At 40.3% G+C, this 16,854-nt stretch overlaps 1 protein-coding gene across 1 annotated transcript; it reads right to left on the reverse strand.

The window, feature by feature from the left end:
- Positions 1-616: 616 nt before the first annotated feature.
- On the reverse strand, positions 617-8,031 carry LOC123085272 (ATP-dependent Clp protease ATP-binding subunit CLPT1, chloroplastic). Its single transcript, XM_044506893.1, has 6 exons — positions 7,732-8,031; positions 7,504-7,539; positions 7,318-7,427; positions 6,267-6,446; positions 961-1,088; positions 617-882 (listed from the first exon to the last, which is right to left on the reverse strand). Exons 1-6 carry the CDS (start codon positions 7,932-7,934, stop codon positions 850-852), a joined length of 690 nt encoding a protein of 229 aa, XP_044362828.1. The 5' UTR covers positions 7,935-8,031; the 3' UTR covers positions 617-849.
- Between the last annotated feature and the right edge of the window lie 8,823 nt (positions 8,032-16,854).

The raw sequence follows: 16,854 nt of genomic DNA on the forward strand, positions 1-16,854 counted from the left end.
TGTTCGTCGTCCCCGGGCAGGTTCTGATCCCTGTCGGTGGCAGATAGTAGAATTGATGCTACCTGATGAGGACCTGGGAGCAGAAACCTAAGCCCGGGAATGGGGCAGCCCACCTGACCACACCAACATGGCGTCGGCTTCCAGTATGTACATGCTAAGTGTCGAGCCATGACACCTCCCTGTCCGCGAATACAATGTATAACCTCCCGATGGTCACTGTCAGCTTGGTTGTCTGCGCCAATAAGCAGAACAAAAACAATGCGCAGAGCCAGGGTGAAAACAGCAATAAACAATGTAAAAGATTTGAAGGTAGATGTCCTTGCAATCGAAGCATAGTGCCAGGTACTACCAACCTCGTGTTGCGCATTTGGTGTAAAGTGGGGAAAGCTTCCCTTCCCCTGCTTAGAATGATGAGAAAACTACACACTTCTAGGCGCAAATGATGATAATGTCCCGTGTCAAACTTATACGGTGATGTGGAGAGCAGTCGCTTTCCATAAAATGGTCATGGTTTGTCAGGATTCAGATTGAGATTGAACAAAAACTCTGAAGGTGGGGATGAACTCAGAATCTGGATCTTTGAATGGGTCTCCGAAGGGCAGTCCAACAAACTAGCTGAGAGTGGAAGAAAACCGTGTTCGTCCGAAAATACATTGTAATGTTTTTACATGTACTGCGTTTGGCAATAGTGGGAGTACACATTTTGGATTCGGCCTAACCGATCTTAAAACCCCTAAAACTTATCGAAGCTCCGTGGTACCGCCAGCCGCCAACTAGTGCCTAGATGTTGCCAGGTGAACACATAAATAACCTCCGGGAAGTTCAATTATAAACCGGCTGCTTGATTTGCTATCTAGGACTCATTGCTTTCTCTTCGCCTGCCTGCAGAGGGTTGGTAGAAGGTTTGAGAAACCATTAGCCCTGTGAAGTATCAACCTCGACGAAGAATTAGACCGTTACCGTTTTGGCCAGCAAACTGGCTTTCTGATCATCAAAACCAAGGGAAGCCAGAACCTTATGACCAGCTGACTCTTTATCTGACCATATCGCCAGGAACAAATGATTGGCCGTTACCTCTCCGTCCTCACCTGAAGTCAGAATTCAACTCATTAAACAAAACAAATAAGGAATAAACATATGATATTTCACATGGGCAGGTAGAAAACAACAAAGAAATGCATCACACTTCCATTCACGCTGAAACGCGTACACAGATCAGGAACGGTGCTACCCGGTCAGCAAACATACAAGGGAATCAGCAATCAGGGTTCAGGACACAAAGTTAAGAATAGTGCATAGTGCACTTAACAAGCTGTAGATAAAACCAACAGGACTCTAAGCATAGTGCAATTAACAAGCGGTAGATAAAACCAACAGGACTCTAAGCATAGTGCACTTAAGAAGGGAGTGGCCATAAATATCTAGACCCCATTGAACTAAATGATCATATTCATATAGTGTTAGACCCAAACATGTAGCAACAAACCGATTCAGAAATGGAAATACTACTATATTGCAAAAGAGGGGGAAATACTAGCATTCAAAACTGTAATGGCTACAGTATGACCTGGGACAGTCAATTTGTGCAAGAGTTTTGATGCAATTTTAGACTAGCACTGTAGTTGATACCTACCAAACTTTACAATACCAAACGTACACGACTTCAATTCCAGGTCCTTCTCAGACACGCAGATCACAAGTGACATGTCTGGAGAGGTACATAATCTTAACGAAAAAAAGACCTCCAACCCCTTCAATTCTCACAAGACTTAACAAAATACAGTCTTTACCTGCCCCACAGTCCTGCATGAATGAACTATGAAGATGTCATCTCATGAATGCCGAGCTGGAATTGTCAAGCTAAGAAGTTCATGGTGGTCTTAAGGAATCCTGGATGCTAATTCTAAATATAGGATTATCAATGCAGAAGCAATCCCATCAGAGCACTTTTTATATAACTTTGTTGCAGACAGAGTTGCTAACACACCCAGTGTGTTTTTAAACTCAACTTATTAGAGGAAACTGGTACTAACATGGTCCTGTTCAAATCATTTTTGGTGAAATGATATCAAATGGACAAAAGTGGTAGATCTAGGCTTCATGCAAAATATAAGCAGCTCTAAACCCTATATAAACAATACCTGCCGTAAAAGACATGCTGAAACAGCTTTATCAATCCAGTGGACGAACGGTGTTGGTAAGTCCTTTATCAAGTTGGAAACAAAGCGATTTTACAAAAGGAAGGAATTAAGTACTCCCTCCTACATTGACATGTCTCAAATGTAACCTTGACCATGAGTTTTTATGAAAATATATTTCCTCAAAATCAAGCATGCATTAGGAAAGTATATTTCGGACCTAATTCTATTAATTTGGTGTCGCAGATGTTGGTAAAACCTTAAAATGTTTGACTGGGATGGAATCTAAAAGGGACAATTACATTTTTACCCCTAGTTGGTTCCTACCCACGGGTTTTGCCCTTACTTTTCGAGCTTGCTCAGTTTTGCCCTTACTTTTTTCGTCGAGATCCCTCAAATGCCCTTTGACCGTTTGACCAAAACTTTGAAAATTCATAACTAATTCATATGAACTCAGAAAAATGCAAATAAGATATCAAAATGTTTAGATAAATATTACCTTTATGGGCATATCATTTGCATTAAGGACAAAAGTATCGTTTAAACTACCCGAGGTAATTAATGTTATTAACATTATTAAAATAAGTTGGTATAAACAATATTTTTTTCATGAATAAAAATTACATGCAAATGTAGGTGATGTTTGCTGAACTTCCTGATAACTTATTTGCATTTTTCTGAGTATGTATCAACTTGTTATGAATGTTCTAACGACTTTGACCATTATTGGGAAACTTCATAACAAGTTGATACGAACTCAGGAAAATGCAAATAAGGTATCAGGATGTTCAAAAAACATCACCTACATTTGCATATAATTTTTATTCACGATTTTTTTTGTTTATACCTATTTATTTTTAATAATGTTAATAACATTAATTACCTCAGGTAGTTTAAATGGTGCTTTTGTCCCGAATGCAAATGACATGCCCATAAAGGTAATGTTTATCTGAACATTTTGATATCTTATTTGCATTTTTCTGAGTTCATATGAATTAGTTATGAATTTTCAAAGTTTTGGTCAAACGGTCAAAGGGCATTCGAGGGATCTCGACGGAAAAAGTAAGGGCAAAACTGAGCAAGCTCGAAAAGTAAGGGCAAAACCCGTGGGTAGGAACCAACTAGGGGTAAAAATGCAATTGTCCCAATCTAAAATGGGTATGTATTGTGACATGGAGGGAGTAGGCTTTACAGCATATCCAATGCATTTGCAGGTTATTACAACAAATGAGTAACACATGCCTTGGTCTGATGCTTGAATGTATGGTCCTATGCTTGGTGAAAACTGGCATGTTTTCAGTTATTCAGTGAAGGCGTCCTTGGCTGCTTGCTTTATACTGACATTGAATTAACAAGTTGTGTCGAAGTCTGGTCAAAACTTGTCCACTTCGGTTTGCTCAACTTTGTGAAGAATACTGACATGCTAATGTGAATCATAGTTGCCGGATTTGCTACAAAAGCCACTGAACCCCGATTCCAACAGATTTATCTAGAACAGGGTTCAAATTTGCTCAGATCGGTAGCTAAACGGTGCCAGATTCGCCGAACTCAAAACAAACCCAAAAAATGAAACCGTTGGCTAGCCTGGTGCGGCCATGTGTGCAGCAGCACAACCCTTGTTCTAGCGGCCAGTGGCTACGAAATTGCGGCGCTCGGCGCAGACATAGTGGGTGGGCAGCAGCTACTCGACCCGGCACATGCATGTAGCTGGTGCACGAAGGCGACGGCCAATATGTGGGGGCCGGCATGACGACAATGAAGATGTCGGATCCGATGAGTCGCCTCTGTGCAGCAGCACCTTCTGCATCGCCTCCATCGCGGATAAGGCGATGTGTCCTACGTGATACTTGCTGCAGCTTCTACACGGGGGGCCCTGGTGCATGCAGAGCAGTCCACCAGTTGGGGATCTGGAATTAGGAAGGCCTGAAATTTGAAGACAATGGGGTGGAGTTGGGGGCGCGGGCTTTCTGGAGAAAACAATGAATCTGGTCGGATGAGACTAAGCACTCCGGCATGTGGCCCCAAAGTGAATTTTTTGGTGGGAAGTTTCCCTCCATTCGTCTCTAATCAGATTTTGGTATTTGTTATGTCACTGATTCAGGTGCTCATTAAGAGCTTATATACGCATAAAGGGTCAACAACGCATTAATAGTATTTTTTATATGTGCATTTTTGTGGTTTTTAACTATTCAACTCATTATGTCTTTATGCATGTAACCATGTAGTCAAGCTGCTAAGCTGGTTGCAAACAGTCCACTGGTTGATTATGAACTAAACATTATTCTATTAGTGACTTTATTGTTTCATGCCCTTTGGCACTCGTATATTTTTTATTTTAATTTTTTGCTTATACTGAGTTCAGAATCCGAGTCATCGCAGCCATCGGATTCAATCGGAGTCATTGAATTCACGTAACGGTCACCCGATTCACGAACCGGAGATGTATACCCCCTATCAAACTCGATTCATAGGCACTAGTGAATTGCGAATCCTGAACCTGAATTGTGAACGAGCGAACTGCAAATCCGGCAACTATGATGTGAATAGAATTTTAGCAACTTATTGGCAACACACCAAATGAATGCAAATTCTTGTCAATAAGACCAAATATATTGAACCAAATTTTGGCCACATTGACATATGCACTCTCCATTTGGGACCTATGAGTAACATAAAGTGGGCATAGGCTGCTTTTAGGACTTCACAAGAGGCACAAAAAATATTACTAAGCCCACAATAGACTTACGGCAACATGGTCATGCACACATGTTGTCCTCGAATTTGTCATGCAGATCGAATGGTCCAACCATAAAAATCCTATTCATTGCTTACTCCATAGTGTATAGTTACGGGTTCTCAGGGTCGCTGTAAGAAAATACCCTCACTTTTCAAACATCTGAGAGAAGAGTAATTGATTTGTAATATGACCTATAGAGAAATACAGATACCAAACCGATATCTAGATATTAGCTCATCGAGCCAGGAGCCCAGTATCAACATAATTTCGATTCTCATCAGTATGTTCTCCCCCACAAAAGCTTGAAATCATTGTCACATATCAACAATTTCAGAGACTCTCAGAAATGAAATCAAAGACACTGCACACTGCAGCATTTATGTTCATCATTTAAACCCAGTTCGTGCTCTTATGTTACAGATTCAGGTCAGCAGGTGTGCATAGCCTAATGGTCTGATAGACATTCATCAGGGAAATGAAGTAAATAATATAGATGATAGAGAGATAACACATCTGAGGAAAAACAATTGTGGATAGTGAGTTTGATCATTAATCTACAGAACGTATGCACTTCTATTTTGGACGGAGCGTTGGTAGTTATGGCTCTACAAATGTAAACCAACACTATACAAGAAGGTTAAATTCGAGGAAATTGCAGTGGAACAAACCAAATTGAAATATGTCCTACATGAATCATCGTTTTCCCAATAGAGTGACCCGTTTTCCCAATAGAGTGACCTAATAGTATATACCTAGTTTAGAGTGATTTACTGTGGTAACCGTAAGCCTCTATGGTAACACATTTTACTTGTTTTGTACTTGAAGTAGTAGCATGCATGCAATAATCGATTTGTTAAAAGCATGACTACGGTTACCTGTTACTATTTAAGTATTGGCTATCCAGACTGTAGGAGATGGTAACATATAGTCATCGTATAGAAAGTAGAAACACATTACTATGTAAAACGTTGCAGAAATAAAGTACTCTCTCCGTAAAGAAATATAAGAGCGTTTAGATCACTAAAGTCTTCTGTTTCTTTACAGAGGGAGTAGTAAACATAGTATTCTACATTCCTCCTCTATGCCTAGGTAAGCTTAATCTTTGTGTTAACCCAAGACGGAATCATTAAACATATATGCAATGTGAATATATGATATTAGACATATTTATTAATCTTCAGTAGACTATCAATTATGGAAAATAATACGCCAACACTACTTGTTCTGCAAACAAGAAAAAATACACCCATTACTTAAGCCCCATAACACTAAGAACAAGCATGTGGCGCAATCAGATACTGTTTACTAGAGAGTACAGAGAAGAATTTGAGTACCTTGTCAGCACAAATGAGTAATGAACAATAATGGAAGCATATTTTGAAGGAACTAACCTGACTTTAGTTTCTCGTTTACAGCCCAATCAAGGGCACGCTGTGCAGATTCTGTCAATGGTGGATGCATAGGACTGAAGTAAAACATTTCTGACTTCCCAAGTATTGTTGCTGCCGCGTCACGCACCGTGAGCAATGTGATTCCCTTAGCACGCATAAGTTTTGCCGCGTCACTAGTTCCTGAAAGCAACAAATTTGTAGTTTAGTTGCATCAAAATAGGCATAGCAATATAGAAAACTGATAAACAGCAAATATTAGCTCAACGTTTGGCAATATCATGGTAAATTATGGTATCAGGAATCTTTAGATGTCCACTAAAACAGCAATTGAGCATCAGAGCATGTGTAGTGCATCGTTTATAAGGCGACCTAAGGCGAGCACCAACCATCCTGATACCTAAGCGCCTAAAGCGGGCATAATTGCAAGGCGCTGCCAGGGCGACTTGCCGCCTAAGCGCCCAAGGCTAAGCGCCTAAAGAAGGCAAAATTGCAAGACGCTGCCAGGGCTACTTGCCGCCTAAGCATGCAAGGAGGGATGCCTTATAAATAATGGTGTAGTGTACACGATCCTTTTTATATGTTTCTTTTAAACTACGAAAAAGTATTCTTAGTTTCTTTGAAGCCAATCTCATCAGTCAGTCATAGATACTCTTAGTTTCTTTCTTCCTCCGTTCGGAATTAGTTGATGCTCAAACGGATGTATCTAGACATATTTCAGTGCTACTAGGTACATCAGTTTGATAGTCAACTAATTCCAGAGGGAGGGAGTACAAGATAAACAAGAAATCAATAGCTCAGACTTACTTCTAGTATCTTTCTGAGAAGGAATCTCCAAAATCTTCGAAGTTCTAACGCCTCCATTATTCTTTATAATGTTTTTCTTTCTGGAGAAAATCTATCATTCTTCATTCTCTTCCAATTCATCATATCCCATTTGCAACCACAGTTCACAACTACTTTGCCACACTTAAGTTGCTTACACAAACACCAAGCATAGCAAATAAGCATATGTTCGGGCAGAAATGTAAGCTCAAACGTGGTTGTGCCTCACCTTCAACGAGTATGCCCATAAGCAGCCCCTCGGTGCCTGTGGTTGGGTACCTCATCTTCCGTGCCTCCAGCTCCGCCATTGCAAATGATCGCACCGCCCTCGATGACCACCTGTGTGCAGTGAATCCCCATGTCAGCTCCGTGTATAGACACAAGATGGCGACATGTCGAGGGGATTATAGCTTACCGGATTTTCTTCTCCCCGCTAGCTAGCTCTGGAATCCTGGGAAAAAAACTCCCAAATCAAGCTCGTCACAGGATCCGACCGGAAGTACAATAGTCAAATCGCGCAAAAGTAGTTATACTATGTGCTAAATTCCAAATGTTTCAAGATTTAGGAGAAAACAGCTCAAGTTCAGAAATGTTTATCGGGAACAAATTGTTGAGTGGTCGCAGTATTATTGATCATCCTTACATAGTAGGGAGCTGAGCAACGACGGCGATGCGACGGCCCCGGCAGCGGAAGGTGAGGGTTTGGCCCCCCGCGGCAGCGGCCCGGAGCGAGGCGGGCAATACAGGGGTCGCCAGGAAGGAGATGGAAGGGGAGGGAGCGGTGTGGTGACGGGGGCATGAGAGGAAGGAGAGAAATGTGGCGGCGACCTGGGCGGCGGTCGCCATTGGCGGGCGGGCGGAGGTTTCGGGGTTTCTCGGGGATAGGGGAAGAGATAGAACGAGAGGATAGTTTTTTTTAGGGGGTAGAGCGAGAGGAGGAGTTAAATACAGTATCAGCCCTTGTATTTGCCACTGAAGCTCACTTAAGTCCTCCTGCTTGCAAAACGCAAACTTTGCACGCTGTACTCCCTCCGGTCCTTTTTACTTCCCATATAAAATTTGTCTAAAGTCAAGCCTCGTAAAATTTGATCAACTTTATAAAATAAAATACCAACATTCATAATGTGAAATCAATATCAGTAGATACATCATGACTTAAATTTTCATATTGTATAACTTTAACATAGTAGATGTTGATTTTTTTTCATATAAATATGGTCAAACTTTATGAAGTTTGACTTCGGACAATTCTTATATGCAGAGTACAAAGGACCGGAGGGAGTACTTGGACGGTTGACTCGGATTAATTCTAAATCAGCTGAGGCGAGTGAAAAAATGCGGACAGCCATGTAGGCAGATGGACCCGAGCGGCTGGAGATTTTGCATTTAGGCCCACCCGTGGTTTCTATTAGCATAGCGACCGCGCGAGGAAGATCGGTTGAAGGGGATGACGAATCTAGGGGCCAGGAGGGCCCTCGACTCCATCGCTGTAGGGGTCGACGAGCAAGTCGCCGCGCAATATGGTACGTGATCGTGCTCCTCCCTTTTTTGTCATATTGCAAAGTAGTGCTTTTTAGAACGGATTTGTTGCTGTCATTGGTTGTAGGTCACCAATGCACGTGGTTTCGTATGATTTGGCTAGGAAGTCATGCCGATGATTTAGTTTTGATTTTTTTAATGAATTAGGTGAGAACGGGGATTTGTTCACATGCATGATTTATCATGGAGAGATTTTTCATGGGAACATGAGTGAACAAAGTGGCATTTGGACCGTAAAACTGTTTGGTTTGATTTTTGTAGACTCGGACATGGTTTGCGGAAGTAACCAACGACATTACCGAAGATATCGATTATGAAGCTGCTGACTGAGTGAGGTTGTGTTGTTGCAATATCTTACCCCCTTGGATCTTGGAGATTGTTGTCAAAAGTAATAAGGGATTCATTTGTTTGCTAGTGCATGATACGTCCATTTTGCATCATGCTTTTATATCAATATTTATTGCATTATGGGCTGTTATTACACATTATGTCACAATACTTATGTATATTCTCTCTTATTTTAAAGGTTTACATAAAGAGGGAGAATGCCGGCAGCTGGGATTCTGGCTGGAAAGCAGCAAATATTAGAGACATATTCTGCACAGCTCCAAAAGTCTTGAAACTTCACGGATGATGTTTTTCAAATATATAAAAAACATTGAGCGCAAGAACTTCACCAGGGGGGCCACACCCTGCCCACGAGGGTGGGGGCGCGCCCCCTACCTCGTGGGCCCCCTGGTGGCCCTCCGATGACCATCTTCTGCTATATGGACTCTTTCGATGGGGAAAAAATCATAAAGCCATCTTCTCAGATGAAACTCCGCCGCCACGAGGCGGAATCTTGGCGGAGCCAATCTAGGGTTCTGGCGGGGCTGTTCTGCCGGGGAAACTTCCCTCCCGGAGGGGGAAATCATCGCCATCGTCATCACCAACGCTCCTCTCATCGGGAGAGGGCAATCTCCATCAACATCTTCATCAGCACCATCTCATCTCAAAACCCTACTTCATCTCTTGTATCCAATTCTTGTCTTCAAATCCGGAATTGGTGCTAGTAGGTTGCTAGTAGTGTTAATTACTCCTTGTAGTTGATGCTAGTTGGTTTAATTGATGGAAGATCATATGTTCATATCCTATATGCATATTAATATCCCTCTGAATATGAACATGTTTATGCTTTGTGAGTAGTTACTTTTGTTCCTGAGGACATGGGAGAAGTCTTGCTATTAGTAGTCATGTGAATTTGGTATTCGTTCGATATTTTGATGAGATGTATGTTGTCTCTCCTCTAGTGGTGTTATGTGAACATCGACTACATGACACTTCACCATTGTTTGGACCTAGAGGAAAGCATTGGGAAATAATAAGTAGATGATGGGTTGCTAGAGTGACAGAAGTTTAAACCCGAGTTTATGCATTGCTTCGTAAGGGGCTGAATTGGATCCATATGTTTCATGCTATGGTTAGGTTTACCTTAATACTTTTGTTGTATTTGCGGATGCTTGCAATAGAGGTTAATCATAAGTGGGATGTTTGTCCAAGTAAGGGCAGCACCCAAGCACCGGTCCACCACATACCAAATTATCAAAGTACCAAACGTGAATCATATAAGCGTGATAAAAACTAGCTTGACGATATTCCCATGTGTCCTCGGGAGCGCTTTACATCATATAAGAGTTTGTCCAGGCTTGTCCTTTACTACAAAAGGATTGGGCCACTTTGTTGCACTTTATTTACTTTTGTTACTCGTTGCTCGTTACAAATTATCTTATCACAAAACTATCTGTTACCACTTATTTCAGTACTTGCAGAGAATACCTTGCTGGAAACCGCTTATCATTTCCTTCTGCTCCTCGTTGGGTTCGAAACTCTTACTTATCACAAGGACTACGATAGATCCCCTATACTTGTGGGTCATCAAGACTCTTTTCTGGCGCCGTTGCCGGGGAGTGAAGCGCCTTTGGTAGGTGGAATTTGGTAAGAAAAAATTTATATAGTGTGCTGAAATTTACTTTCACGTGTTACTATGGAAAGTAATCCTCTGAGGGGCTTGTTCGGGGTATCTTCACCCCGACCAGTAGAGCAAAGAGTTGCTCCTCAACCTACTGAACCTACTGAAAATGAAAATGCTTGCTTCGAAATTCCTTTGGGTATGATAGAAAAACTGCTAGCTAATCCTTTTTTAGGAGATGGAACAAAACATCCTGATGAGCATCTAATATATGTGGATAAAGTTTGTGGATTATTTAAGCTTGCAGGTGTACCCGAAGATGTTGTTAAGAAGAAGGTCTTACTCTTATCTTTGAGGGGAGATGCATCGACATGGTATAGGCTATGTGATAATATGGAGTCTTGGAACTACAAACGATTGAAATTGGAATTTCATCAAAAGTTTTATCCTATGCATCTTGTTCATCGTGATCGCAATTATATATATAATTTCTGGCCTCACGAAGGAGAAAGCATCGCTCAAACTTGGGGGAGGCTTAAATCAAGGTTATATTCATGCCCCAATCATGAGCTCTCAAGAGAAATGATTATTCAAAAAATTTATGGTCGGCTTTCTGATAACAATCGCATCATGCTTGATACTTCTTGTGCTGGCTCTTTTATGATGAAGACTATTGAATTCAAATGGGATTTATTGGAAAGAATTAAATGCAACTCCGAAGATTGGGACCTCGACAATGGTAAGGAGTCAGGTATGACACCTAGTTTTGATTGTGTTAAATCTTTTATGGATACCGATATTTTTCGTAAATTTAGCACTAAATATGGACTTGACTCTGAGATAGTAGCTTCTTTCTATGAATCTTTTGCTGCCTATGTTGATCTCCCCAAGGAGAAGTGGTTTAAATATCATCCTCCCATAGAAGTAAAAGTAGCTGCACCTGTTAAAGTTGAAGAAAAGACTATTACTTATAATGATCCTATTGTTCATACTTCTTATGTTGAGAAACCACCTTTCCCTGTTAGGATCAAGGATCATGCTAAAGCTTCAACTGTGGTTCGTAAAAGCAATATTAAAACATATACAACTCCTGAGCAAGTTAAATTTGAACCTAATATTGCTATTGTTAAAGATCTCTTGTCTGATAATATAGATGGGCATGTTATTTATTTCTGTGATGAAACTGCTAGAATTGCTAAACCCCGTGATACAGATAAACCTAGACCTGTGATAGGCATGCCTGTTATTTCTGTTAGAATAGGAGATCATTGTTATCATGGCTTATGTGATATGGGTGCTAGTGCTAGTGCAATACATATTGACTTATACAACGAAATTATGCATGACATTGCACCTGTTGAGTTAGAAGATATTGATGTCACAATTAAACTTGCTAATAGAGATACTATTTCACCAATGGGAATTGTTAGAGATGTTGAAGTCTTGTGTGGGAAAACTAAATATCCTACTGATTTTCTTGTTCTTGGTTTCCCACAAGATAGCTTCTGTCCCATTATATTTGGTAGACCCTTCTTAAATACTGTTAATACTTCCATAGATTGCAAAAGGGATGGTGTTACTGTCGGTTTAGATGATATGACTCATGAATTTAATTTTTCTAAATTTAGTAGACAACACCGTGAAGAAGAATTACCTAGTAAAGATGAAATTATTGGTCTTGCCTCTATTGCCGTACCTCCTAGTGATCCTTTAGAACAATATTTACTAGACCATGGAAATGATATGTTTATGAATGAAAGAAGGGAATTAGATGAAGTATTCTTTAAACAGGAACCTATTCTGAAACACAATTTACCTGTTGAAATCCTAGGGGATCCTCCTCCACCCAAGGGTGATCCCGTGTTTGAGCTTAAACCTTTACCGGATACTCTTAAATATGCTTATCTTGATGAGAAAAAGATATATCCTGTTATTATTAGTGCTAACCTTTCAGAACATGAAGAAGAGAGATTATTAAAAATTCTGAAGAAGCACCGTGCTGCTATTGGGTATACTCTTGATGATCTTAAGGGCATTAGTCCCACTCTATGTCAACATAAAATTAATTTGGAAGAAGATGCTAAACCAGTTCATGATCATCAACGCCGACTGAATCCTAAAATAAAAGAAGTGGTAAGAAAGGAGATACTAAAGCTCCTTGCGGCAGGTATAATTTACCCCGTTGCTGATAGTCAGTGGGTAAGCCATGTCCATTGTGTCCCTAAGAAGGGAGGTATTACTGTTGTTCCTAATGATAAAGATGAATTGATTCCTCAAAAAATTATTACTGGTTATAGGATGGTAATTGATTTCCGCAAATTAAATATGGCTACTAAAAAGGATCATTACCCCTTACCTTTTATCGATCGAATGCTAGAAAAATTATCCAAACATACACATTTTTGCTTTCTAGATGGTTATTCTGGTTTCTCTCAAATACCTGTGTCAGCCAAAGATCAACCAAAGACTACTTTTACATGCCCTTTTGGTACTTTTGCTTATAGACATATGCCTTTTGGTTTATGTAATGCACCTGCTACCTTTCAAAGATGCATGATGGCTATATTCTCTGACTTTTGTGAAAAGATTTGTGAGGTTTTCATGGACGACTTTTTCGTCTATGGATCTTCTTTTGATGATTGCTTAAGCAACCTTGATCGAGTTTTGCGGAGATGTGAAGAAACTAATCTTATCCTGAATTGGGAAAAGTGCCACTTTATGGTTAATGAAGGTATTGTCTTGGGGCATAAAGTTTCTGAAAGAGGTATTGAAGTTGATAAAGCCAAGGTTGATGCTATTGAAAAGATGCCATGTCCCAAGGACATCAAAGGTATAAGAAGTTTCCTTGGTCATGCCGGTTTTTATAGGAGGTTCATTAAGGACTTCTCAAAAATCTCTCGGCCTCTGACTAATTTATTACAAAAATATATACCATTTGTCTTTGATGATGATTGTGTAGAAGCATTTAAAATACTTAAGAAAGCATTGATCTCTGCACCTATTGTTCAGCCACCTGATTGGAATTTACCCTTTGAAATTATGTGTGATGCTAGTGATTATGCTGTAGGTGTTGTTCTAGGACAAAGAGTTGATAAGAAACTAAATGTTATTGAATATGCTAGCAAAACTCTAGACAATGCTCAAAGAAATTATGCTACTATTGAAAAAGAATTCTTAGCAGTTGTATTTGTCAGTGATAAGTTTAGACCTTATATTGTTGATTCTAAAGTAACTATTCACACTGATCATGCTGCTATTAAATATCTTATGGAAAACAAAGATGCTAAACCTAGACTTATTAGATGGGTCCTCTTGCTTCAAGAATTTGATTTACATATTGTTGATAGAAAAGGAGCCGAGAACCCCGCTGCAGACAACTTGTCTAGGTTAGAAAATGTGCTTGATGACCCACTACCTATTGATGTTAGCTTTCCTGATGAGCAATTAAATGTCATAAATGCTTCTCATACTGCTCCATGGTATGCTGATTATGCTAATTACATTGTTGCTAAGTTTATACCACCTAGTTTCACATACCATCAAAAGAAAAAGTTCTATGATTTGAGGCATTACTTTTGGGATGACCCACATCTTTATAAAGAAGGAGTAGATGCCGTTATTAGACGTTGTGTACGTGAGCATGAACAAGAACAGATCCTACGCAAGTGTCACTCCGAAGCTTATGGAGGGCACCATGCTGGAGATAGAACCACACATAAGGTACTACAATCTGGTTTTTATTGGCCTACTCTCTTCAAGGATGCCCGTAAGTTTGTCTTATCTTGTGATGAATGTCAAAGAATTGGTAATATTAGTAGACGTCAAGAAATGCCTATGAATTATTCACTTGTTATTGAACCATTTGATGTTTGGGGCTTTGACTATATGGGACCTTTTCCTTCCTCTAATGGTTATACACATATTTTAGTTGTTCTTGATTATGTTACTAAGTGGGTAGAAGCTATTCCAACTAGTAGTGTTGATCATAACACTTCTATTAAAATGCTTAAAGAAGTTATCTTTCCAAGGTTTGGAGTCCCTAGATATTTAATGACTGATGGTGGTTCACATTTTATTCATGGTGCTTTCTGTAAAATGCTTGCTAAATATGATATTAATCATAGAATTGCGTCCCCTTATCACCCTCAGTCTAGTGGTCAAGTAGAATTGAGTAATAGAGAACTCAAATAATTTTGCAAAAGACTGTTAATAGGTCCAGAAAGAATTGGTCCAAGAAACTTGATGATGCATTATGGGCCTATAGAACTGCATATAAAAATCCTATGGGTATGTCTCCGTATAAAATGGTCTATGGAAAAGCATGACACTTACCTCTCGAACTAGAACACAAGGCTTATTGGGCTATTAAAGAACTAAATTATGATTTTAAACTTGCTGGTGAGAAGAGGTTATTTGATATTAATTCACTTGATGAATGGAGAACCCAAGCCTACGAAAATGCCAAGTTGTTTAAAGAAAAGGTTAAAAGGTGGCATGATAAAAGAATACAAAAGCATGAGTTTAACGTAGGTGATTATGTATTGCTATACAACTCTCGTTTAAGATTTTTTTGCAGGAAAACTTCTCTCTAAATGGGAAGGTCCCTACGTTATTGAGGAGGTCTACCGTTCCGGTGCCATAAAAATCAACAACTTCGAAGGCACAAATCTGAAGGTGGTAAATGGTCAAAGAATCAAACATTATATCTCAGGTAATCCCATAAATGTTGAAAGCAATGTTATTGAAACTATAACCCCATAGGAATACATAAGGGACACTTTTCGGAATGTTTCAGACTCCGAAAAGGAATAGGTCTGTGGTACGGTAAGTAAACCGACTCCAAAACAGTTTTTAAGGCAATATTTCTCCGTTTTGGAATACTTAGAAAAATAAAAAAATAAGCAGCAGTCCGGAAAGGACACGAGGGCCCCACGAGGGTGGAGGTGAAGGAAATATGCCCTAGAGGCAATATTAAAGTTATTATTTATTTCCTTATTTCATGATAAATGTTTATTATTCATGCTAGAATTGTATTAGCCGGAAACATAATACATGTGTGAATACATAGACAAACAGAGTGTCACTAGTATGCCTCTACTTGACTAGCTCATTAATCAAAGATGGTTATGTTTCCTAACCATAGACAAAGAGTTGTTATTTGATTAACGGGATCACATCATTAGGAGAATGATGTGATTGACTTGACCCATTCCGTTAGCTTAGCACTCGATCGTTTAGTATGTTGCTATTGCTTTCTTCATGACTTATACATGTTCCTATGACTATGAGATTATGCAACTCCCATTTACCGGAGGAACACTTTGTGTGCTATCAAACGTCACAACGTAACTGGGTGATTATAAAGGAGCTCTACAGGTGTCTCCAAAGGTACATGTTGGTTGGCGTATTTCAAGATTAGGATTTGTCACTCCGATTGTCGGAGAGGTATCTCTGGGCCCTCTCGGTAATGCACATCACATAAGCCTTGCAAGCATTGCAACTAATGAGTTAGTTGCGAGATGATGTATTACGGAACGAGTAAAGAGACTTGTCGGTAACGAGATTGAACTAGGTATTGAGATACTGACGATCGAATCTCGGGCAAGTAACATACCAATGACAAAGGGAACAACGTATGTTGTTGTCGGGACCCCGATCCTAAGTCACACCGATCTAGCATGTAACCCATCATATCACTTTGCGGCCTCACGCACGGTATTCCCACGGGTGCCACCTTACCTGGCCCGGGACCGTTTGCGCCTTTTGGCTCACGTATATGATAGTGTCGCTAGCATCCATATGACAAAGAACCCGGGCTGACATGGCTAGTCGTGAACCCAAAGTGGCACTAACTTACAGGGACAGGCATCCATGACCCAGCATCGAACGTGTCGGTCATCAGCGAGTGAATTCAGGCTGTAGCACTGGGCTAGCAGGACTCCGGTGAACCGGGCTGTAGCGGGCTAACAGGACTCCGGTATTCAGCGCGTGACATTTCCCCGAAGGGACAGACACAGGAATGAAGAAGGACACATGCCGGCCAGCCTAAGTGTTCCGGAGCAGTAGCAAGCTACCATGGCTCAGTGGAAACACTAGGAGACATTTCCCGGTAAGAGAGGCTACTAAGGATAAACAACTAGATAGTCAGATCCCACACATACCAAGCATTTCAATAACATACACACAATATGCTCGATATGTGCAAATACAACATGGCATCACAACATGACTCTACGACTCAAGTAATTTATTCAATAGGCTCCGAGGAGCGAGATATTA

The sequence above is a fragment of the Triticum aestivum genome, chromosome 4A (genome assembly GCF_018294505.1).
Source record: "Triticum aestivum cultivar Chinese Spring chromosome 4A, IWGSC CS RefSeq v2.1, whole genome shotgun sequence".
Classification (NCBI taxonomy): domain Eukaryota; kingdom Viridiplantae; phylum Streptophyta; class Magnoliopsida; order Poales; family Poaceae; genus Triticum; species Triticum aestivum.

Bases quoted from the DNA above. Each gene is read 5' to 3' on its own strand.
- LOC123085272 (XM_044506893.1), bottom strand. From the start codon at position 7,934: ATGGCGACCGCCGCCCAGGTCGCCGCCACATTTCTCTCCTTCCTCTCA. The intron at 7,540-7,731 runs GTAAGGATGATC...TTTTTTTCCCAG, and splicing joins GTTGCTCAGCTCCCTACTAT to GATTCCAGAGCTAGCTAGCG. The intron at 7,428-7,503 runs GTAAGCTATAAT...CACTGCACACAG, and splicing joins AGCGGGGAGAAGAAAATCCG to GTGGTCATCGAGGGCGGTGC.